This window comes from Barbus barbus (genome assembly GCF_936440315.1).
Source record: "Barbus barbus genome assembly, chromosome: 37".
In the NCBI taxonomy this organism is placed as follows: domain Eukaryota; kingdom Metazoa; phylum Chordata; class Actinopteri; order Cypriniformes; family Cyprinidae; genus Barbus; species Barbus barbus.
The window spans coordinates 7,740,039-7,765,574 of NC_136715.1; the positions used below are offsets into that span (position 1 = coordinate 7,740,039).

The 25,536-nt window shown below is 36.2% G+C and overlaps 1 protein-coding gene and 1 pseudogene across 2 annotated transcripts in view; both read left to right on the plus strand.

The window, feature by feature from the left end:
• The first annotated feature begins 296 nt into the window (after positions 1 to 296).
• LOC306856743 (tryptophan 2,3-dioxygenase B-like) lies at positions 297 to 5,387 on the plus strand (annotated as a pseudogene). The gene is made up of 12 exons (XR_013785849.1): positions 297 to 393; positions 563 to 665; positions 808 to 898; positions 1,019 to 1,089; positions 1,443 to 1,570; positions 2,025 to 2,211; positions 2,299 to 2,406; positions 2,511 to 2,622; positions 3,280 to 3,337; positions 3,448 to 3,527; positions 3,617 to 3,707; positions 4,035 to 5,387. The product of XR_013785849.1 is annotated as a tryptophan 2,3-dioxygenase B-like (transcript).
• Positions 5,388 to 13,786: 8,399 nt separating this feature from the next.
• LOC306856679 (collagen alpha-1(VI) chain-like) overlaps positions 13,787 to 25,536 on the plus strand; it is a 33,895-nt gene continuing 22,145 nt past the window's right edge. Inside the window, exons 1-20 of the mRNA XM_079396063.1 lie at positions 13,787 to 14,049; positions 15,216 to 15,345; positions 16,258 to 16,458; positions 16,545 to 16,704; positions 17,029 to 17,142; positions 18,303 to 18,323; positions 18,421 to 18,441; positions 18,529 to 18,573; positions 18,734 to 18,787; positions 20,842 to 20,886; positions 20,994 to 21,020; positions 21,153 to 21,179; positions 21,275 to 21,319; positions 22,246 to 22,299; positions 23,076 to 23,138; positions 23,297 to 23,359; positions 23,553 to 23,606; positions 23,734 to 23,769; positions 23,918 to 23,980; positions 24,900 to 24,962. Of these exons, the coding sequence (XP_079252189.1) occupies positions 13,962 to 14,049; positions 15,216 to 15,345; positions 16,258 to 16,458; positions 16,545 to 16,704; positions 17,029 to 17,142; positions 18,303 to 18,323; positions 18,421 to 18,441; positions 18,529 to 18,573; positions 18,734 to 18,787; positions 20,842 to 20,886; positions 20,994 to 21,020; positions 21,153 to 21,179; positions 21,275 to 21,319; positions 22,246 to 22,299; positions 23,076 to 23,138; positions 23,297 to 23,359; positions 23,553 to 23,606; positions 23,734 to 23,769; positions 23,918 to 23,980; positions 24,900 to 24,962 (1,374 nt within the window). The 5' untranslated portion in view covers positions 13,787 to 13,961. The remainder of the gene's footprint in view (positions 14,050 to 15,215; positions 15,346 to 16,257; positions 16,459 to 16,544; positions 16,705 to 17,028; positions 17,143 to 18,302; positions 18,324 to 18,420; positions 18,442 to 18,528; positions 18,574 to 18,733; positions 18,788 to 20,841; positions 20,887 to 20,993; positions 21,021 to 21,152; positions 21,180 to 21,274; positions 21,320 to 22,245; positions 22,300 to 23,075; positions 23,139 to 23,296; positions 23,360 to 23,552; positions 23,607 to 23,733; positions 23,770 to 23,917; positions 23,981 to 24,899; positions 24,963 to 25,536) is intronic.

The following is a 25,536-nucleotide window of genomic DNA, read 5'->3' on the forward strand; positions in this document are numbered from 1 at the left end:
TTTAGATGAAAATTTCAGATGGCAATTCAGATTGAACTCTTTATATTTTATTTCAGGTAATGTTTATTTAATTCATGTAACAAAAACTGGTTTTAGTTTTAATTAGAAACTACAACAACCCTGGTCTACATGGCTTTATTTGGCTTGAAAAACCCCCCATAACAATTAGACTGTACACACACACTCACATGCCTACCATGTGTGTTTGCTTTGATAGGCAGGGTCTAGCTCTGCAGCATTTGATTGGACCCTGAAAACCTTTAAATGCTTCACTTTGCAATGAATCACCCAGAACCTTGTGATAACCTTCAGTAAACATAGATAAGATCAATTTCTGTTGGACATTTTGAGGAAAACCATGAGTGGATGTCCTTTTTCGGGAAGAAAGCATCAGTATGTTTCCAGAATTCGTTTTTAACTTTATTTATTTTTAATTCCTGTCAAAAATCAAATGAAATACAAAGTAATCAAAATAAAATGTAATGTTTTTTATATATTTTACCTGAACATAATTTGAATATAAATGGATGTATATATTTTTTTTTTATTATCTCAAAATTAGTTTGTTTACCAGTACACCCAGTCAGGCAGAGGAAGAGGATGAATCCCAAAAGGGCATAAACAAGGCCACTAAAGGAGGAATCGTCTATGGAGAATACCTACAGGTAATAAATCATCAACTTTTATATATGTACTGATCCAAATATTAATTATTCATACCTAACTTTGAGCCTGTTTTGCCTAAAATGACTTAACCACATCATGAAATGCATTAAGCTGTAATAACTTTGATCTGATTGCTGTTAGCTTGACAAGGTGTTGAGCGCTCAAGTTTTGCAGAGTCAACAGAAAGGTAACAAAATCCACGATGAGCATCTCTTCATTGTTACCCACCAAGGTAATGTATTCATACTATATGAAAACCTGTTAGCTCTCACATAACATTATCAAAAACATTTTGCGGTTTGAGAGTCCATTTCCACATATCCTGACTGTTATTCTGTGTTTTCACGTTTAGCTTATGAGCTGTGGTTTAAGCAGATACTGTGGGAGCTTGATTCGGTTCGGGACCTGTTCATTACAAACCATGTGAGTTAAACTAACAATATGGAAGGAAGAGTTGATTGCTCCTCAAGCTTTTCAAAATAAATTCTTGTTTTTGGCATCAATGGAATCACGAAGAACGTTTAACATACATGGAAATGTTTCCATGCCACAAAAGGTACTTTCTAGTGGAAATGGTTCGTTTAGGTTTTTTTAAATGTTCTTCACACAGAGTTCTTTTAGGAATTGTTCACTGAAAGGATGGGGAAGCAAATATGATTCTTCTGTGGTATCACTGTGAATCCCCCCCCCCCCCCCCCCCCCCCCCCCCCCCCTTTGGAACCTTTATTTTTCAGAGTGTAGGTGTATTTTGTGTTAAATGTGGACTTTGTCCACAGGTTCGGGATGAGAGAAACATGCTGAAGGTGGTGAGCAGGATCCACAGGATCACCATGATCTTCAAACTACTGGTGGAGCAGTTTGCTGTCCTGGAGACTATGACTGCCCTGGACTTCTATGATTTCAGGTAACATCCTCAGTCAACACATTCTCATGGCAATTCATAAGCACTATAAATTGGTAGATATTTCATATTCATGCAATCACATTCATATGCTTGCGTATGATCTGCTTATGCACCATTGACAGTCAGGTTTAGGGTGGACCTCTGTGTGTGGTTTTTCCCCTATCGCATCATATTAATTCATTCAAAATTGTCACCTCGTAAAATTTTTACATTTTCTGATGAAATCTGGATGGCCTCAGCTCAAACAACCCTGAAAAATAGGTCATAATTTTACAAAATGAAGAAAAAAAAGCCATGAGGTTAATATAGTTTACAGATAGATAAACTATATTAGTAGTTAATAGAGTAGATTAATGAGTTAAATCCTTTAAGTGAATCATTTAATCCAGAAAAACGGTTTGAGTGATTTGTTGCACGAATCGGACGGGTTTAAGACGTTGCTTATGTGTTGTAGGGAGTATCTGTCCCCAGCCTCGGGGTTCCAGAGTCTTCAGTTCCGTCTTCTTGAGACTAAGATTGGTGTGGCGGATCGTTTGAGAGTCCCCTACAACCGACGACACTACAGAGATAACTTCCATGGACAAGAGAGCAAGACGCTGCTGAGTTCAGAGCAGGAACCCACTCTCCTTCAGCTGGTGGAGGTAAAACCTCTCATCTTCAATAATGGATTTTGCCACTATGTTTGGTATAATTAGTATGCCATTTAAATTATATAATGCATATTGTAGCAATGGCTGGAGAGGACTCCTGGACTGGAAAAGGAAGGATTTAATTTCTGGGGAAAACTCCAAGCCAACATCGAAGAGGGTCTCAAGAGGGAGAAGCACAAAGTGGAAGTTAGTTCTGCTTTCTTTTCCGATCACAATGATTTTTTTCTATTCCATTTTCTCAGAAATGTTGCTATGCTCAAAATTGACTTACTCATTGCTTTGACATACAGAAAATGGAAGATTCTGAGGTGAAGGAGGACCTTCTGGCAGATCTAAACAAACAGACTGAGGTCTTCACCGCCCTGTTTGATCCAAAACGCCATGAGCATCTTTTAAGCAAAGGTGAGGATTAGCTCACAGTACTTTACCAGTAGTAGTGTATTATAGACTATGCAGGGATATTATTGTTAACTAAACTCACTCTAAAAAAAAATGGTGCTATATAGCACTAAAATGGGTTATTTGGCTCGTAATCACAGGGGAACCACTTTTGGTGCTGTATAGCAACAAATCTTGGTGCTTCACCGGTTCTTTGGCATAACTGAGGGACTATATAGCACCGATACCATATACAGCACCTGTTAAGCTCCTGTATGATTCTTCAGCGGCTCTTCAGTGGTTCTTCAAAGATATGGTGCTATATAGCACCAAAAGTGGTTCCCCTATGATCACGAGCCAAGAACCACTTTTAGCACTTTTGAGTGGTAAACTATTAAAAACCTTTTTGTTGATAGGAATATAAATAATAAATGAAAAAATAAAATACAATAAACAGACTGCAGTTGCCAAGGCTGACTGGAACAGGAAATAAATAAAAACTAAAATGAAAGTAAAACAAAATTAAACCTTAAAATTAATATTTGAAATTTTGTGGTAAAGACTGAAATACTATTTCCTTGTAAACTGTCCAATAATCTGTTTTATTTACTATAATTTAGAAAAGTATTTTTAAAGTCTATGGTGCATAAATATCAATGAATTTCAATCTTTTCCCAAAAGGTGAACGGCGACTTTCTTACAAGGCGCTTCAGGGCGCTCTAATGATTAATTTCTATAGGTATGTGAGATTACATTTAATCCACTATTCACTATATTCAATATTGTTTTTGTGCATTATAAATTAGGATATTTTTACAGTGAAGATCTTCTTTCTTTTTTGTATTCCAGGGAAGAGCCTCGATTCCAGGTGCCCTTCCAGCTCCTGACTGCGCTGATGGAGACCGATATGCTCATGACCAAGTGGAGATGTAAGTCTTTGATTCTAAGCACAAATTCAGGAATCTCTACATATACTACAGCCATATCCCACACTAACACCACAAACCTTTTGCTCCAGATAACCATGTCTGTATGGTGCACAGAATGATTGGGAGCAAGGAAGGGACAGGTGGATCTTCAGGCTACCAATACCTGCGCTCCACTGTCAGGTTTGTGTCTCACTAATGATCTGAGAAACATGCTTTTTTGTTCCAAACTGAAATACTAAACTACTCTAGGTTTTTGTGTTGTTTTGGTCATCATCTTTCTCTATGGTGGCATGATTACAGCTCATCACCTCATCCTTATCTCACGTTATCATCCATAATGCTCACTTATCTTCGCTGATATGGTTTACAAGTGTTTGACACATTTCCATTGTGTTTATTGGAGTTCACACAGGGATTTAAATCTGTGATAAACAGTAACACTTTGACCTCAGAAAAGTTCTTATAAGATTGACCACAAAAAAGATGCCTTGTTCTCTCATCTTTCAGTGATCGTTACAAAGTGTTTGTGGATTTGTTCAACCTTGCGACATTCCTGGTACCCTCGTGCCTGGATGCCCAAACTGAACCCAAACATCCATAAGTTCCCCTACATGGCCGAGTGTTACGACAGCTCGTACAGCAGTGAGGATTCAGATTAGAAAGACTTGTTTGTCTGTGCTGATGAAATGAAATGATGTCCAGAAACTCAGGAATAGTGCCAGGACTCTGTATTGATCAGCCAAAGCTTGTGCTTTTTGTGCCATTTAAATGATTGATTGATTTTCTGAGACACTGAAAGGCTAGAAGCTTCTCTCAAGATGATGTAAACAAAGTTTAATGATGAAGTGATTATGTATATACTGGAAATCAAGAAATCTTGTATGTACTATTTATATTTTTGAAACATTTATGTAAAAAATGTCTCTTTTGTAATATTAAAAAGATATTTTTAAATGAAGCACATATACATATATGACGCGCACACATATATAAATATATGTATGTATTTTGTAAGCTGTGCATAGTCAATGATATATATATATATATATATATATATATATATTTGTAGCAAAAGCCAACAATACGTTGTATGAGTCAAAATTATCATAAGGTAAAGATCATGTTCCATGAAGATATTTTGTACATTTCCTATGATAAATTTATCAAAACTTAATTTTTAATTAGTAATATGCATTGCTAAGTACTTCATTTGGACAACTTTAAAGGTGATTTCTTTTCAATAGTTAGATTTTTTCCTCCTCAGATTCCAGATTTTCAAACATTTGTATCTCAGCCAAATTTTCTCCTATATCCTAACAAACCATACATCAATGGAAAGCTTATTTATTCAGCTTTCAGATTATGTATAAATCTCAATTTAAAAAATAAAATAAAAAATGGACCTTTCTGACTGGTTTTGTGGTCCAGGGTCACAAATGTAATTTATACTATACAGTTAAAATGCTTATTTTATGCTTAAGGTGAAGATACTGTGCACCACATTAATAAACAGAGCTATATTTTTCACTTAATGCTACTTGTGAAATAAATACTTAATTCTTTCCAGAATTTTCTCCATCCAAGTTCACTGACTTTTGTTGGTAAATATTTGTTTGACCGCAGTCACTCTCAGATGATCTTTCCGTTTTGAATGGAGGGTTACTTTGCCCTGTTTTTTGCCTTTTTTTTAAATAAACATATGAACTGCTCCAATTCAGTGAAAATAGACAAGCAGTATTTCATCATTAGACAAAAGTCAAAGTAATCAATCATTCAAAATGAAAACACTAGAATAGATCATGACAGCGGTCAAACATATATTTACCAACAGAAGCTGTTAATATATAAAACATAATATATTAAACACTTTACAATAATTTTTTATTTGTTAACATCTATATTAGTAATATGAACTAATACTGAACAACGCTTCTGCATAATCTATTTATCTTCAAGTAAATATCAATATTTACTAATACTTTTTTCAATCAGACAAGTGATATAAATATTCCCATTAAAAGACAAATCCCATAAAAAAAATCATGTAAGATACATATTATTAATGCCATATTTTATTATTGCATTTGTATGATTATGAATGTTATTAACTCTTTTCTAAAACCAATGTAATGTCCAGATTTATATTTCTACTCAACTGTTTATAAATGACGAAGCATAATCGGTTAGTTGATTCTTTGTTTTTGTACATCATGTTGTCTTTAGTGTTCATTCACAAACTTTCAAGTTCAGTTAACTGACCTGTAGTACACTTCGTCTCTTCACATAAAGAGTTGTGTGGTCAGTAACGGTGTACAGTGGTTTGTGTAATATATAGGGAAACAACATGTGAGTTCTGTCCACAATCAGATGTACAGAGGGCATGAATCTGCTGAAGGAGTGTTTGCATAGAAACCAACAGAAGTGCACAGTCATTGGGCCTGACAGAGACACTCAGAGATACAATTATATATGCATAGTGAAGTAAATAATTACTTTATTGCATGTATGTATTTATTTAAAAAGGACTTTTCCAGGATCATAATATATTTATCATTTATATATATGTGTGTATACACACACACACACACACACACACACACAGGTTCAAGGAATTGCTTTACCTGTTTTGCAATGTGACATGCATATTGTCTTGTATGAAAATTGCAGGCTGAATGGGAGATGAACACAGGGAAGTAACCATATGTTGCTACCCTGCCATGTAGTTGTATTAGCACCCAACTTTTTGATTCTTTCTGCTGATGAGAGGTTTGGTCACTGCAGTCCAAATTCTCTTAAATGTCGAGACACTGTATGCCAAGACAGATCCTTAACCTGTTCAGCGCTGAAATGGCAAACAATTCCAGCTGCCGTGTTGAATCGATTGAGATTCTTCTCATTATTCTGTCCTCTCGTGCATTTGTCTTTCGTGGACGATCAGCCTTTTTGGAGGACTTGGATGAGTTAGTGACATTGTAAAGATCCAGTATTCTAGAAATCGCAGATTTGGAACGACCAACTTCTCATGAAACGGCTGCTATTGGCCTTCATCTGGACATCCTGCTGTTAGAGGGTTTCAGTTACTTTAGCTTTAGCTTTTGCTCACCATCTTGCAAAGTGAAAACTGCAAAGTTAAACTGTCAGTTAAATAGTGTTTGTCAGATAATTAAGGAAATTAGGAACATGTGCCAAATTAATATCAATAACTTGTAGGTATCTGTAAGTGTTGTCTAATTTTGATTAGTGTTCTTTTTCAAATATCTCAAGTTTTTTTTAAGTTTTAATTTTTTCTTTTTTTTTATACAGTGTAGGTTGTTTCGTAAGTTGTTCTTTTTGACGACACACACTCTCTCTCTCTCTCTGTGTGTGTTTTATTGTTTTATCAAAATATATTTTAACATGCAGTACAACCAGAAAACATGTTATGATGTAAGTCACCCAACCAGTATTTTTATTTGTTTCAAATCAGTTGGATTTCAACATAATTTCAGTGTGTATGTATGAGAACTTCTTGAAAATTTCCAGTACATTTGAATAATACTGTGATAATATTGATAACTGTGATCATTTTGTTCACTTATAACCGTGATCTGAAATTCTACCTTTATTCATTTGATCTAATACCAATAGCTAGCTTATGTAAAACAATTCTGATAAAATCTTTAAAACGGATTTAAAAAATAATAATGTTTTTAAAGCGAACATGAAAATGTAACATTAAATTAATGGAATATTTGCTTAAAATCTCAGGGGGTACTTAAGGTAAATAATTTATGCCAAAGATTTTCAGCTGACAAAAAAAAGCATAGATAGATAGATAGATAGATAGATAGATAGATAGATAGATAGATAGATAGATAGATAGATAGATAGATAGATAGATAGTGCTGTACTTGTCCACTAGAGGGCAGAATGTATCCAACAGTAAATGAAGTTTGTTCTGGCAATGGAAGCCTCATGTGACAAGAAAAAAAATCTTGTACTTTCATCTTAATGCTTGGTGAAAGAAAACAGCCTTTGAAATCATGCTAAGTGCCTGACTGACTATCATTAGTAAGCTACAATGTAAAACGTTCTTTGAAGGATGTAAGTGACAGACGGATCGGGGTTGCAGTAAGGACATACTTTCACTGGGCTGGACACCAATTCAGGAAGTCTCCTTTGAGAGAGCCAATTAGTCCCCTTAGTATCACTTAGTATCACCCAACCCAACCCCCCCCCCCCCCCCCCCCCCCCCCAAGCATTTCCTGCAGTTATCTCCAATCAACACAGAGTTGCACCACCAAGGCAGGGAAACAAAAACATACAGACAAAGCAACATGTTCAGAAAAACCTCCTCATTGCCAATGTGATTCATCATAAACTAGGTTTTCCAGTCAAAATGTTTCTCATGAAATATAAAGGTTTCAGTGGAAGTCCATTCATGATGTTTTCATTAATGTGCTATTGTCTAGCCTATTGTTTTTGGTAGTCTGTCTGTCTCTGGAGAAGTGATTATGCACAATTTCTTTCTGTGGCAGTCTCATTCAGAACATGCTGTTTTTATTGTCAATACGAATTGAGATTTTTGGTAAACATCGTCCCAGAGTTCGGGAGAGAGAGCAAAGTGACTTCACCAGCTTTCTCCATCTGGTTGGCAGACTGCACTTAAGATTAATGGAAGTGTCACAGCGCTCACAGCCGTTTGAGTGCGGCTCAGGTCTGTGTTTAATTAGCTGCAGCTCTTCCAGCGCGATCGACCTTGATGATTGCCATAAATTGATCCTCTGAGAGGTATTTGTAGAGTGATTAGACTCTTGTGGTCAGAATGCTGTTTTTTTTTCAGTATTTTACTCTCATTCTCTCTCATTACACCCTCAGGAGGTGATTTAATTAAGGGCAGCTTCAGCTAAGCACTGTTCATTTTTCCATGACACACTTGTGAAAGCATCATACCTTACCATGCTGAGTGGACACTCACAGACTGGGCACCGAAAACCAGCTGGTGTCCAAGATCCCATTCACCACCTTACTATGTTTTATCTTCTCTTTTTATAAGAATATATAGGCATACCTAAATAACTATGCTTACAGTTTATTCTCCACCACCCCACTAAAACTCATACAGGACACAAGAAATAATAAGCAATGATGCCACTGTATAAGTGAATTCTGATTGAGTTCAAATGGAATTTAGCATTGAATGTGTACAGTAATGGCCTAATGGTTAGAGAGTTTATTCAAAAATTGTTCTCTCTGTAATGACTGTAGCCTTTGCTTCTCCTCTCCTAACAGGTGTTTTTGTAATAAAGTGTTTTCCAGACATTATTCCAGAATAATGTGCTTGCCTCTATCTGTCACATGATCACATGATTTGGAACAACTGAGAAAGGTTTCATCATGGTTTTGCTGAAGCATAAAACAGGAGATGACACTAATGTGCATCTGTGCCATCTGGGATCAGTTTGTTTTCTCATTAACATGGCCGCATATCACCTGAATTAAACTCGCCATGTTCTGATAACATGTGTAGGTGATCTAACGTCTGTGACAACATCTCTTCTAGCTTAAATTAATAGAGGAAATGGGGTAGAATTATTCTTGTGCAATATAAATAACGATCTTATCCACATAGATTAGTATGGATTATATTGCATAACGTAACTCCTCCATCATTCGGTTTCATGCACATGCTATAAAAGTTTTCATAATTCTAGTAAAGTTGGCATCTGTATTCAAATGTGCTTGGAGCAGTTCTCAAGAGCGTATGATCTCATCCCATGGGAATTTCACCGGCTTTCCTATTTGGATCCAGATAGGAATAGTAATCCAGTAAGGAAGGCCAGGGTATTCATTTGGTGAAAATTTGGGATTTTTCCCAATGCTCAAACAAAATCTATGACTGATGAATTATTCACAAGAAGGTCAAAACACATGGATTATTGTCTTTATAGATCAATGCTTTCCTCTGTCTCTCCCTTGCTACAAAACTCCCAGAATTAGAGTACATATCACTAGGGCTAAAGAGCTGGAAAAATGAAGTCATATACATAAATAACAACATAAATTAAAATAAAAATTAATTTTGACATTCGTTTATGCTTACCAAAAGATTCACAATATTGCTAATTTTACTGCATTAATGAGCAAATAAATGCAGCCTTGGTGTTCTATCAAAGACATTTAAAAAAATCCTACCGACCCCAAAGTGTTGAACTATAAATAACCAGAATAGCATTCAGAGTTTGGGTCGTTTATGTTACCTGCTGTTTTGTGATTGTGATCTAAACCCTTGAGGTTCCCTAGAAAACCAGAGGTCAAGCTTAACCCCTCCCTCACCCCCCTTTTAACATGTCGAGATAAGATTCATTTTAAAGGCTGTGCACTTTGACCTGTCAGTCTGCCTTTAACTTTGAACATTCTTCTAGTATGTTCTCACATCTGCCTTTTGAAAAAAAAAGTGAAGTGTGGCGACCCATACTCGATTGTGCTCTGCATATAACATTTACATTTATTCATTTAGCTGACGCTTTTATCCAAAGCGACTTACAATTGCTATATATGTCAGAGGTCGCACGCCTCTGGAGCAACTAGGGGTTAAGTGTCTTGCTCAGTGACACATTGGTGTCTCACAGTGGATTCGAACCCGGGTCTCTCACACCAAAGGCATGTGTCTTATCCACTGCGCCATCACCACCCCGTCCCCATGCAAGTACACACACACACACACGGAGCAGTGGGCAGCCAACGCTGCAGCACCCAGGGAGCATTTGAGGGTTCAGTGGCTTGCTCAAGGGTCTCACCTCAGTCATGGTATTGAGGGTGGAGAGACTGTTGGTTATTCGCTCCCCCCACCGACAATTCCTGCCGGACTTGAGACTCAAACCCGCAATCTTCGGTTTACAAGTCCGACTCTCCATGAGGCCACGACTGCCCACAACTGCAGTTCTGCTTCAGCAAAAAACAGTATGCGCACAATCCTGATGCCATTCACCTCGATGAAGGCCGAATGAACCAGCGCAGCTGTCAGATTCTTCACAGATTTACAGTAAGCCTCCACTATAAAATTCTGATTATTACCAGATGCCCCCCCCCCCCCCCCCCCCCTTCCTCCCAGTCTTAGGGTACACAATTATTTTCTCTTTCTTTCTTTCATGGAAGAAAAAAGCTAAGCGAATGAGATCAGTGGAAAAAGCTTGCTGAGCTCTGGCCAAACATTGGACTCCTGTACATAGTATTTTCAAGGAGAAATTAATCCTTTCTTTCGGGTGGGGGGAGAGCACACCCATTTCCCTTCAGTTGCCACCAGGCAACTATTTTGATCCAAAACATACAGTAAACATCCCATTTCACACTTTCACCCTCCCTCTCTGAAGCATAATCCTGATATTACCACATTTGTTTGCACATACAGTTGTACCTTATAGCATCACGTAAATATTATTTTGTACCATGGTATCACCACAGTACTTTTTTTTGTAAAGAACCATGACTAGGTTTCCCCAAGGACCACCCTGATCTCCCCTCTGTGACGTTCCAGCTCATGCAGTGTTCATTACAGACCGAGAGAGGAAAAAATGATCCCTCTATTGGTGAACCATACTGCTTTTTTCCCTCCTCTATTTTACACAACACTGCTAGATGTACAATGAATGTAGTGTCTTCACTTTACCGACTTTACAGTCACTCTTTCCCGGTTTTAAAATGAAGCAGCTCTTGCTTGGACTCTCTCAAAGCGGTTAGATGCTTTCCCATCCTCTCACATGCGAGTCTGTCGTTATGCGAATGAATGATGATGTCGTTCTTCACTCACAATGTTGTAATTATAGTGTTTCAGAGTGTCATCTTGAATTTACTGTAGTGCTAATGGGAGACATTAACCCAGACACAAAGCATCATTCATTAACTCCAGATATTGATGTTCTGAGCAAAATACTGTTCCACTTTGATCCTGTTATCGTTCTGGAAAAATATATGAACATAAAGGTATAGATAATAATTTATCTCAATCAATGGCATCATTTGGTGTGCTGATTTACATCAGCTTGATGTTCTAGATCTCAATCCAGAAGCATTAGGCCTGTAACCACTATGGTGAACCCATCCCACCCAATATTAGTGGTCAACCAATTATGTTTTTTAAGTCAGATGAAATGGGTAAAGTTACCCAGAATGGGTAACTTGGTTGACAGTTAATGCTTCACATAGATATGTACCTCTATGGATATTCAATCATACAAGTATCCAAATGTTATATACACTGCCCTCCAAATGTTTGGAAACACCCCAAACTTCCAACAAGACAATGGCCCCAAGCACACTTCCAAGCTGTGCAAATCCTATTTGGAGAGGAAACAGTCAGCTGGCATCATGTCTGTCATGGAATGGCTTCCCCAATCACCCGACCTCAACCCAATTCAGCTACTAAGCAACAATTGGAATTGGCTGCATTAAAGGCTGGGAAAAGTATTTCAAAGGATGAGACCAAGAGTCTGGTGATGTCTATGGGTCACAGACTCACTGCTGTGATTGTGTGCAAGGGATCTGCAACTAAATAATAGCTTTTAATCTTTTATATCTGCCTTATGTTCAACTGTCCCAATACTTATGCTCACATCAATGAGTGGGATGAACTCTAAAAGTGCTGTTCTTTTTATTTGGTAAAACATGTATGTGTTGAAATGGCTAATAATAAAATGTGACATTCAGTAGTTTTGTCTCATATTCATCATTTAACCATATTTGCAAATGTCTTGACTCCACAGCCAACAGAGCAATTTTGTCTTTACTGTTCCAATACGGAGGGGACTGTACATATACATATACATATAGGCTACGTATACTATCATTCAAAACTCTGGGCTCCGTAATTTTTTTTTTCAGTACTGTGAAATATTTTATGCAATTTAAAATAAAATATGTTTTGACACACACAAATAAAAATGTTTTATAGATATAATATAGGCTATAGACACAGGAACAGTTTCTTCCCTCAGTCAATACATCTCATGAACACTCAATAAATAAACGTAAAACACACAACTAATACATTATCCATTCACCACACTCACTTATTTTATTTTCTCATTTCTAATTTGCACATACTTGACCTGTACATACATAGTCGCCTATATTATATATTATATATTGTGTATTTCTTTTTTTTTTTTTTGCTGCTTGTACATTGGTCATTGGCTATTTCCTGTTATTTTGTTTCATTACCTGTGTCCTGTCCTGTTACTGTCCTTCTGTTGCACTGTGGAGCTTCTGTCACTACAACAAATTCCTTTTATGTGTAAACATACTTGGCCAATAAAGCTCATTCTGATTCTGATTCTGATAATATTATGAGCCATACAACTTTCAGGAAGTTCAGGAAGGGAACATTCAGTTATAGAGAAGTATGAAATACCTCATACTCGTAATCAAGATCTCAGTGAGCCAAAATTGAGCAAAGCATGTTCTCATGTTCTCTTTTAAAATAATTAGGACAGTGTGACTTATTAAAATCCGCACATGGGTGGCGCTGTTTCTCTATCAAAAACAAACGTTAAGAAGGGAGTGGCGCTTTTTTTGCCGTTCATATATTAATCTTAATTCTCTCTCTCTCTCTCGTCTAATCAATTGGTCTACAAGTAGACGAGATGCAGATGTGGAAAGACCTTTACCCTCTGCCTCTGGAAGAGAAAAGACATGTCAGATGTCTCGCTTATTCGTTATTCTCTCTCTCTCTCCCTCTCCTTCAAACTCTTCCCCTCTCAGCTCTTAAAAATTGTGTCTTTGAGTGCACTTTTATAACCTCTCACACACAAGCAGTGTTTCATGTCGCTTGCACGTTCTCACACACCAGAATGTTACCCATTAAGTTTCCAAGGTAACCAAACTTTATGCAAAAAAAAAAAAAAAAAAAAAAATCTACAGTTAGCTGCTTGGACACAACTGGTAACTTGGTATTATAGACCCATTATAGAAGAAAACAACAAATAAATCTTCTTGAAACTATATTTTCTCCCAAATTGATTTATGATTTTATAATATTAGCAATATTTATATATAATTTCTAATATATATTCTTAAAAAAAAATTAAGACAATTTTTTTTTTTTTTAAATAAAACAGAATTAAGGTGCATATGGCGCATTAAATAGGCTATAATCAAGTACGTATTGATTTTGAATATACCTCGTAAAAGAAGTGCTTCAAGGCCTAACATCGGTGTGCAGCAGTGGGATGAAGCCCTGAAGTAGTGAAGAGTGAACCTCCCTCCTCCTCCTCCTCCCTCCTGTTGTAAGGCGTTTCATTTTCTGTGCGCTCTGAGCAGACGCGCCACCGTGCCACTGTCCGCCACTTCATCTTACCCGAGCCTATTTTCATATTTCATCTGCAATCATATCACTCCTTCTGTTCTGTGTACCTCAACCTCAGTTTGCACGGTTAACGTGCAGTAACATCGGGATCTATGGCGCTTAATGGATATATATTGACCGCTCTGTGCGCACTTTGGGGAGGGATCATCGCTCAAGATGTCCAAAGAGTCTCCTTCAAAGGTAATTATAAATATTTTTTTTCCCGTCCATGTTGCATTGATTGTCTTATTTGTAAAGGTTAAATATGTTTTGCATGTTCGGTATTAATGCTGTCGCTGTGCGTAAAAGTCGGTCATAAGTTACATTAGACTGATATTCAGCTGCAAATAAACGATGGACACATTCGGCACTATATGGGTTTTCAATGCATTTAACGTTTGCTCTTTTGTTATAATAATCACAGAACAACGTTATAATAAGTTATATAGAGGTGTTTGGAATTAAAGTATATGACATTGTGTTGTGAGTGCAATCATAGGTATAGGCTAGTTTAGGATGGTAGTATAGTAAAATATAGTATAGTGCGATAGTTTAACGAGTACAATAGCAACTCACAGAATGAATCTAATTAATGGAAAATGACATCCATCCATCAGGAGACAGCTATGATGATGTGATGCTGCTTGTTTCAAGGTATATGCAGGAGATTATTATGTTTGATGCACCAACAATGAGCAAAATGATACTTCAAAGCAAATGAAATCAGGGCAGTGAGTTGATTTTTGAGATGCAACTTATGTTTATGAAGAACCCTTGTGCCTCTTTGCAAGAAAGGCCTTGGTTTAGGCCACATTTATGGATTCTTCCTATATAATCTGTGCTTAAATTGCTATAAAATTTTTTTAAAAAAATCATTATTGTAATTGAATCTTATCGGACTGTCCCAAAAATGGATTTTGAGGTTCATTTTGTTAGGTAAACATTTTGTGACTGTTGGGCAGTTTATTTTATAAGTTACATCTTTGTACATCTGCAAATCCTGTATACAGTATCTCAGACACTTTAATACTCTATTCAAATTAGCTTTAATGTCACATGACTGTTTAGGCCAGGTGATGCTAATTTCTCAGATTGATAATAGAGCAACAATTTTATCACCCACCAATAGGGGGAGCTCATTATTTTTCCTAACTAACCATAATTATCATGACTAGGAAGTGATAGATAAGTAAACACTGAAAGTTAATATTTATATAGCATTATGGACATGAGAATGCATTGCTACTGTTTATACATCCATTTTCATGCTGTGTTTTCTAGCATATATTTTTCCTGAAATCAAGTCCTGATAGACTGGACCCATTAAGAACAGATCATGTTGTGATTCTCCTTCTGTCTTCCTGCAGAGTGTCCTGTGGACTTGTTCTTTGTGTTGGACACGTCTGAAAGTGTGGCCCTCAGAGCCAAACCTCCAGAGTTTTACATCAACCAGATCAAGTCCTTCACAAAGATGTTCATTGATCAGCTAAAAAATCTGTATGCTATCTTTAAATTACATATTCTTATCAAGTATATTTTGACCAAGAATTGAGCATTTATCGATGTATATCATATCTAGCATATGCTTTAAAAGGTTAACAAAGTATAGCTTAGAAAATGCAGATTCATAATATGGAGCCTCCCTTTGGTGGCTGCCATGTTGAGATCACATGACCAGGCCAAACTATATATTTTTCCTTACTATCAAGGGGTGTTATTTAGCATTTTTACATGCTATTATAGTTTTTATTAATGTTTTAAATTAGCTTTTATTTTTTATATTTTCAGTTTTAATTTTACTTTTTAGTAGTTCTGTCATGTGCATTTGTCATTATTACTATTACTATTATTATTTTCAGTTATTTCTGTTTTAGGTTAAAAACAAATTCAGCTTTTGTTTTGTTTTGTTTTCAGTTAGCAATTTTACTGCTTCAGCTTAAGCCTATTCCGTTAGTTACCAAGCCAGCATTTTTTATTTTATTTTTAGTTTTTCATGTTGTAGCTATATTTTATTTCAGCTTTATTCAGTAAACAAAATGTTTTTAATAGTTTTAGTTTTATTTTACTTATTGATAATAATGTTGGTCAGTGTTTGGTCAATATTTTAACCTTTAAAAATGAGTTTACGTACATTTTTACTTTATTGCTTTGCTTTGCTTTTTTAACACTTTAGATTAGGGAACACATATACACTATTAACAAAGAAGTTTCCCTCATTAAACTCCTAAATTGCTGCTTATTAATCTAGAATATGCTCATGCAGGATAGGGCATTAATATCTGTATAATAGGTACTAATAAACAGTCAATATGCTAGTAATATGCATGCTAATAAGCAACTAGTTAATGAGATTTGGTCCCTAGAAATAAAGTCTTACCAATCTGATAATGTCTGTTGTGTTGTTGGCAGACCACAACCATGTGATCGCAGTGTGACGTGGAATTCTGGAGCGCTGCATTACAGTGACGACATCGAGCTAGTGATGGGACTAGTTGACCTGAACACTAGGCGTCTCGACCTGAAGGCGGCCATAGACAAAATCAAATACATCGGCAAAGGAACGTACACCGACTGTGCCATCAAGGAGGGTATCTCTGAGCTGCTCCGAGCGTATGTGAAATTCGCTATTACTTCGCTAAAAATTTGATTTTTACAAATAGCCATGTGTGAAAACAGTCGCATGCATCTGTCTGCAGGGGCTCCCATTATCATGAGAATAAGTACATAGTGGTGGTCACGGATGGCCACCCTGTTACCGGTTACAAGGAGCCATGTGGGGGGATCCAAGAGGCTGCCAATGAGGCACGACAACATGCCATCAAAGTGTTCGCTGTGGCCATCTCACCTGACCAGGAGGTACCGTACAGATGCTACTTCAAGTTTTTTAAGTGCATTGCATCACATTTTCTGACGTGTATAAGATTGAAGCATACAATGGGTTTTCAGATACTGTGTGACTTTTCTTGATTTGAAACGCATAGCAAGTAAACAATATAAAAACTCAGACATCCTTTTCCTGTGTAAGTGGGCGACCATAACAAGCAGCAGTGTGGAGTAGACATGCCGATGGTCAAAAGTCTGGTCACACAAGAAAACACAAAATGTGATGCTTTTCATGAGAAACACATTGCAATTGTATTTGGACAAACAATGTTTTTCTTTGAACTGTCTTCTTCTCAGGACACCAGACTCTCTGTCATTGCCACAGATGTGAGCTACAGACAGAACTTCACTGCTGCAGACAACTCCCGCTCCACACAAATGAGCACTATAAAATCCATCATCAACATGATCGTGAGTGTCGTAACACAAACTCACCTGTGGATTTATGGGTCAGACTGACACAAACACATACAGAATTGATTTGCTTGACGATAAAGGTTTAGGAACTTTGCTTGAAATTGCATAATTATATGTTTATTTGAGAAAAGAACTATATACACTACTGTTCAGCATTTGGGTTGAGTAATTATTATTATTATTATTTCATCAAAAGAAATTAATACTTTTATTTTGGATTCTTTAAATTGGTCAAAATTGGTATAGACATTTATAATTTTACAAAAGATTTCTGTTTCAAATTATTGCTGTGTTTTGAATTTTCTGTTCCTCAAAGAATCCAAAAAATACTGGTTTTAAGCAGCACAAATGTTTTCAATATTTATAATATTGAAATATTTTCTTTTTGCAGCAAATTAGCATATTAGAATATCAGAGTGTCTATTTACACTAAGTGCAAATAGCCCACCTTATTGGCAAAGGCTATTTACACTAACGTGTGATTGGGACAGTCAAATCTGCAAAAAAACACTTGTTCAACATCAGTTTCAGTGGTGTATATGGTAAGGTACGCTCTTTTTGACGCGATCGACCCGAGTTCGAACCCGCCTTTTGCCAAACGTTTTCTCTCCCTTTTCTAATCTCATATCGCATCGGAAAGGCATTTATTTTCAATAAAAATGAAGGAAATAATCAAAAAGTTGAAGATAAAGTATCGGGTAGGGTCAGGGTAGGTGTAGGGAGGGCTTTATTGTCCCAATAAGGTGGCATCCATTAAATAGCCACTTAAGACTTAAGACTAAAGTAATGACTGCTGAAAATTCAGCTTTGGCATCACAGGAATAAATTACGTATTAAAATATAAAACAGTTATTTTAAATTGTAATAATATTTCAGTTATATTTTTACTGCATTTTTGATCAAATAAATGCAGACTTGGTGAGCATAAGAGACTTCTTTCAAAAATATTAAAAACTGTACCAACCCCAATTTTTTGAATGGTAGTTTATATTAATAAATCGATTCTAGTTTATTGGCTCAATGTAGCATTTATTTATTCATTCAGATTTCACTAAACACTTGAGGGTTTTTCAACCAACCTTGTGCTCATGCCAGTTGTGTGTGTAGATTTTGTCTAATGTTGTCCTCTCCCCTTTTTTTGCTTTTCATTCTAGACAAATGAAACAAAGGATGTGGTATGTGTCTTTTCCATAGCTTTTGTACATTTTTATGCATCTTATTTTTATTTTGTACATTAGGATGTTAATGTTGTCTTCTCAATCTTTCCTTCAGTGCTGCTCCTTTGACTGCAACGTAAGTAACATTACTTGCCAAACCCGTGCAAACAGATCTTGTTTGGATGTTTTCGGTTTTTAACTGTTTCATGCAATATTTTCAAAGGCTCCTGGAGGCCCTCTGGGACTCCCTGGTGATCCAGGACAAAGAGTGAGTATTAAAAAAATACATTTTTATGTCTTTATGTTGCCTCTTCATCCATACGCATAGAAACCACCTGTTGATTCCTATGAAATGTTACACGTGTTCATGTTTAATGCACTCTCAGCATGCACAGACGACTGTGGCCTAACCTTTCCTTTTCCTGCAGGGAGAGGATGGAAGACCAGGCATGCCAGGAGAGAAAGGAGAAGTTGGTCCTCCGGTAAGAATCTGCTTTTAGGTATACTCCTGTTCAGAAGTGATAGTGGGTGTTTGTAGGAGTACATCTGACATTTCTGACCTCCTCCATTCTGTTTCTGATCCAGAAAACACTCAAGATCAATTGTAATGCTGAACTTTGATGTTTAAGCAAGCATTAATATTATTATTGCTCATATTTAGATGTAGGGATTTGAAAAACTCTTAATCTTAACTATCAAACTTTGGCATAGACTTAAAATTTTCAACTGGCAGATGATAAGATGCCAAATTTTAGTGCTGTCAAATGATTAATCACGATTAATCACATCCGAAATAAAAGTTTTTGTTTACGTAATATATGTGTGTGTACTGTGTATATTTTTATGCATGTATAAATACACACATATTATATACATAATAAATATAGACAGAACACACAAATGTATTATGTAAACAAAAACTTATTTTGGTTGCGATTAATCGTGATTAATCGTTTGACAGCTCTGAATCTGGTTAATTTTTACAGAATTAATAGAAGTGAGGTGTTAGAACTCATGTCTAAGAGCCCATTCACACCAAGGATGATAACTATAAAGATAATACTAAAGATAATGTTTTAAAAATCATTCTATGAATCTATAAGAATAGGGATATTCACACCACAACTATAACCATATGTGACCCTGGACCACAAAACCAGTCTTAATTAAGTCGCACGGGTATATTTATAGCAATAGCCAAAAATACATTGTATGGATAAAATTATCAATTTTTCTTTTATGCCAAAATCATTAGAATAAAGACCATGTTCCATGAAGACATTTTGTAAATTTCTTACCGTAAATATATCAAAACTTTTGATTAGTAATACGCATTGCTAAGGACTTTATTTGGACAACTTTAAAGGTATTTTTTTTATAATTTTTTATAAAGGTCATTTTATCTCAATATATGTCTAGGGTCACATATCAGCACAGAGAAACAATATCATTGGGATCACGTTTTCAATATTTTTCCAGCTGATGAGTGATACAAACATTGACAACCAATCAGAACCCATCTGACTTTCAAAACTGCACTTGTGCGCTTATTATAAACAGAATGATATCATGCATCGGTGTGGACGCTAAAATAGTTATCCTAATAGATATCTTTACAGTTTTTATTGTTGGTGTGGCTGGGCTTTTCACTAATACTAATAATTATTTTTTTAGCTTAAGCTAAATGTGCGGTCACATTAGCATTAGCAAAGAAGTTTTCTGTTGTTCAACGTCAACTTGAACCTGTTGCGAAATCTGGAAATCTTTCACCCTCACACAAAACTCCTGATTGTGTAGATTTGATAAATACGCTATTTAAATGAATTTTGCCTGTGAAAAATTAACCAAGAACATACCTTAAGAAAGAAGTCAAAATATACAGCCGTCAGGTGAAAAGTCAATTACATGTGCCTATTAGTGTGCTGATTAATATTTTTCACATGGCTATGAGATCATTGTGTCGAATAAATGTTCCATGTGTCCCTGGATTTCTTTGTTGATAATCCAATCAAAGCAAAACCCTCGACTGACCCCGAGGTCTTTCATCTTCTGCAGCTGTTACAGTTTCAATAATCTGTCAAAAAAAATGTATCTGCATTTGCTGGTGGATTCAGACTTTCTGACTGCCACATGTGCTGAAGTTTACAATGTTTGTAAGGATGTTTTCAGAGATTTGGCTCTTATAAGAGTCACAAAAGATGCACACACTTGAAAACATCCAGCTATGCTATTAAACAGCGTATGGTGACTGCGCCAGCTATTCTGTTATTTTACAGCAAATTATGCTGATTGCATAGATATAATAATCACAGCATGCAGTTGACTCCATAAAGCCCTGTAGGAATGTTTTTCTTGAAGATGTTATCTTGATGACTGTCTTGTTTATCCTCACTTAAGGCATTCGGGCTGATCTTAAATGGGGTTTAGAGGGCAGCCATGTTAACAAATGTCTTTGCATTAGTGATTTATATCACAACCACATCCAGCAAAACTCTTTTTGGCTTTCTCTCTGATGTTTCTTTGCTTCTCCTATTAGGGAAATGTTGGTGATCCCGGTCCTGTCGGTTACCAAGGAATGAAGGTCTGTCTTCCGCTCTCTCTCACAAATGTTTACGTTCTGTTTATATTACAGTTGATTTGTGCACTCTTGTTGAAACGATAATCTATATTCTTTTCCTTTCCTTCCAGGGAGACCAAGGAATAAGAGGTGATAAGGTAAAAGAAACAGAGCTTCCTTGCAGATTCGACAGACATTTTTATCAAAAGCACATTCCAGTCGATTAGTTTATCTCATAATTCATTCTGGAACTGCAAAATGTCACAAATACACTTTTGTTTTATCTGCAGGGAGAGAGAGGTCATAAAGGCTTTAAGGTGAGCTTGTTTATTAGCAGTCTCTTTAGTTGTTGAGTCTTACCCATTTTCCCAATTGTTTATCGTACTGAATTGAATCTCAATCCTACTTTTAGGGAGACAAAGGTCATCATGGTCTTGATGGCGTTGATGGACGTAAGGTAAGTGCTTATGTCCTCTTCTTATATAACAGCATTTTAAAGGGATAGTGCACCTAAAAATTCAGAGTCTGTCATAATTTAACAAACCTGTGTAGTTTTTCTTCTTCCATGGAACAAAAAAAAGAACTATTGCCTAATGTTCGCTGCAATTTTCCATGTATTAAGATTGAATGGAGTCAAGGACCATCTAAGAATGACTAAAAAAACATCATAAATGTATGAATAAAATAGCTAATATGACTACAGAGTTGCTTTACTTTTTGGTCTGTCCTTAATACATAAAAGTTTAACAAGTTTCAAATTGCATGAGGGTGAATAAATGAATTTAATATTGAAGAATAATCCGCTGCTGTTAGATTTGATGTTATTTCTCTCTCATCTTCCTGTGCTGCTTTCTCTGGCATCCTGTGTCAGATTTCAGGTTAACAGTATGTGAACAATACGTAGATATCAAAAAACATTGCATGGTTATCTCTCTTCTCTCTCTGACACTTGTTCCATTTCTGGTTTGTTTCTGTGCTTTGGAAAAGCATTCCTAGTCTTGTGTCTCTGACCCTTGACTTGACTTGTCTTCATTCTCGGGTCATTTTGCACCTCAATTAGTTCTCAACATGTACTGTAACTCTTTCCAAGACAGTATCCACTCAACAAATCACTCTCCCTTGACTTCACTTACCCATCTGCACGATACTTCTGAGCTCACAGTCATTTATCATAGTGTGATTTACAACATGCATCTCTTGCTGTTGTTATTTTCAGTCTCCATTGCATGCAATCTTGTTTTGTAATGCTTTTTTTAGTACTTTATATCTTCACTCTTTCTTTGCATGATGTCACCCTCAAGCTAATTAAATGCAGTTCGGGTGTTTGATTCCCACCATAAAGAAGAGTGTTTATGTTTTGTGTGTTTGTATTATATTTGATAGGGTGAGGCGGGATTCCCTGGCCTTTCAGGCTGTAAAGGGTCACCGGGGCCAGATGTAAGTACAACTGTTAAAAAATATGTAATTTTTAGGGGAAAAAGTGTGCATCATCTGCACTTTTTTATTGTATTATATTATATTATATTTCAGAAATCACATTTTGAATAAATCACATTGTAAACTCCATATATAGTTATTTTAGCAAAGGAATTTCACTTGTGCATGTATGTTTATAAATCTGCTAAACGGGATTCATAAAATGAACGCTGTGCAGGTTTGAGTGCGAAAATATCTAACCTTGTTTGCAAAACCTTCCTTTTGTGCATACTTTGAGGATGGAAGGTTTTATACTTGAGTACTTGCTTACTGTAAGTGTTTACAGGTGTTTAGTATGTTTATGGACATTCCCATGAATGTCTACCAGCTGAGTGCATGTTTACATCAGATTACTTTGATCCAAATGCATTTGAGATCCAGACGTTTAGATATCAGAATCTAATTGGCTGAGTTGGATCTCATTCTCCTTTAAAGCATCACCTCAATAGGACTGCAGATGCTCCCGCCCCTTTGAGCAATGCTCATAGGCTGTGCAGTGTGTCAGTCAGTTTCACAAGCGTCTGTTTCGTCTCAGCCTGCATCTGGAGGCCAGGACGTGGGATGTTTGCCTCTTGAGCAGCCAAATATTTACCAAATTTAACATCCAAGCTGCTTTCAGAACTCTGCACACTTTATTTACATTCTGTTGTAAAGAATATGCTAAAAGAAAAGTAGGATATTTGGATGTACGTTCTTCTCTATTACTCATAAATAAACTTTTTAATTTGATTTGGTAGGGCTTGCAAGGAGAACCAGGTCCTAAAGGAGACCCTGGCCAATATGGAACCAAAGGAGAAAGAGTAAGGAATTTAAAATTTAGATGCTCACCAAGGTTGCATTTATTTGATTTATTTGACAAGAGATCAATGTGTGATATTACCCTTTTGTAAGTCATTTCCAGCAGTAAAACATCTCTAAGCTTAGAAACATATCTTCTGGGTTTGATTGTTGCTTTCAGGGAGATCCTGGCAAAGATGGTGAACCAGGAAGACCTGGAAACGATGGGTCTTCAGGGCCGAAGGTACAGAGGAAGATTTTGATCTTGTATTAAACACAGTTTTACATTGTGACTTTTGACTGGTAAATGCAACATAGCATTTGACGTAGGTTAGTTATGATTCACTAATGCTGTTGTTTGGCTATATGGGGTTTTACCGTGTAACTAGTTTCAATGGACATTGGCTCATCTGCAAACTCATTGTTTGTTGTTTCAGGGAGACAGAGGTCCTCGTGGAGCCAATGGCGATAAAGGCGAGCGAGGAGATGACGTAAGTGTTTTCACTCTTTTTTTCACTTTTTCACAGGCTTGGATTCTAAACATTCAGTGTAGTAATGTGTGACAGACCTGCTTTTAGTGTTATCTAACACTTTCTTCAATTTCCTGTTCTTTTTTAGGGACTACCGGGACCAGATGGCCCAAAAGGAGACAGAGTAATCAAGCATTTAAATTAACTTCTGTCTTAGTGTGAATGGTTGTGGTTTAAGCTGTTTGCAAAGGTTTTTTTTTTTTTTTTTTTTTTTTACATGTGAGGGTCAAAATATGCAGGTGATCTGATGTGTTTTTCTGTTTTTCTGTCAGGGCACAGCTGGTGAGAAAGGTGAACAAGGTTCCCGTGGTAACAGAGGGCCCAGAGGCGACCCTGTAAGTATATGTCACATTTAGAAAATATCCCACAATGCATCTCTTCCAAACTCAATATTTAAACCCTGCTAATGATGACTTGAAATGACATTTGCAAGCCAATAATAATAACAGTAATTTTGCGGACCTGAGCATATACAGTTCAACAGATAATTTGGAATGATCACATAATAGATTATAACAATGACATAAATTGTAATTATGGAATGAAAAGTCAAAATTATGACATACTACATTCTATGACAAAAGTCAAAATTATGAGATAAGGTCATAAATATGACATAATAGAATATAACGATGGCATAAATTGTAATTATGAGATAAAAAGTTATAATTATGGAATAAAATTCTGACATACTACATTCTATGACAAAATTCAAAATTATGTTATAAAAAGTCACAATCATGACATAGGTTATAACTATGACATAAAAAGTTGAAATTCTGAGATGAACATAATTATGTCAAGAAATGTTTCTATGTAAATCTAACACGATTATAACTTCTTATTTTTATGAATAATTTTATTAATAATAACAATAGTTTTGTGTGGATTTCCAACCGAAAGAGGCAAGGTTGTAATATTTTACAGACATTTTTTTTTCATTGAAATAACACATGAATGAATTGCTCACAAGTAAATTTCTTTTTGATTTCACATTGACACAGTATTCTCATTAATAAGTGGTTCTAATTACTCCCTTGTTAAACAAATACACATTTTCATAAATCAAACATATCTGACATATAGTATATGCACAGATGTACATAATGTCTGTTTCAAACAAATTTATTGGTTATTAATTGTTCATGTTCTGTTCTGTAAATTGTTTGACAACTTAAGCCTTCGGTGTTTATGCACTCAAGAAGAAAATAATATTGTGAAAGAATGATACAAATGACATTCTAACTCTGACAGGGTGAACCTGGGCCCCGGGGTGAACAAGGACGTGAGGGGTCAGCAGGGCCAAACGGAGATCCGGTGAGTGAGTGACCAAAACCATCATGAGTGATATACAACAGATTTTGAGTGTGGAAGAGTGGGTACTTCAGCATTATCCTGCTTGAACTGAGACACTGCAGGAGTTCAATCTTCTAAACTCAATCATTTTATCATCTTTATACATTTATACACTTCCTTAAATGTTAATCCAGAATTATACATTGCAGAATTGTGTAGTATGCAAGGCATAAGAGCTTGAACAAGGATCAAAACTTATGACCTCAGGACACAGGCATTCTGAGAGGCCCTCTGAAATCTCAGAGATCATTGGACCTCTGGGCTGTGTTAGGGGGTAACTTGAGGAACAAAGAAATACGACCAGGGCTTCTGCCATTTGTGATGGTTTGGGCAGTGGGAGGAGAAAGAACGAAAGCTATATATGTTCCTAGGGTCAGATGGACTCCAGATGGACGATGTCAAACCGGCTGGGCGAGTTCAAAACTGAGCAGCACATGTATTTTAATACCTAAAATCATACAAATGTTCTTCCCTAACAAGAATAGCTTACACTCTATGTAGTAAAAGATGACCGAAACTAATGTAGACTGTAAAT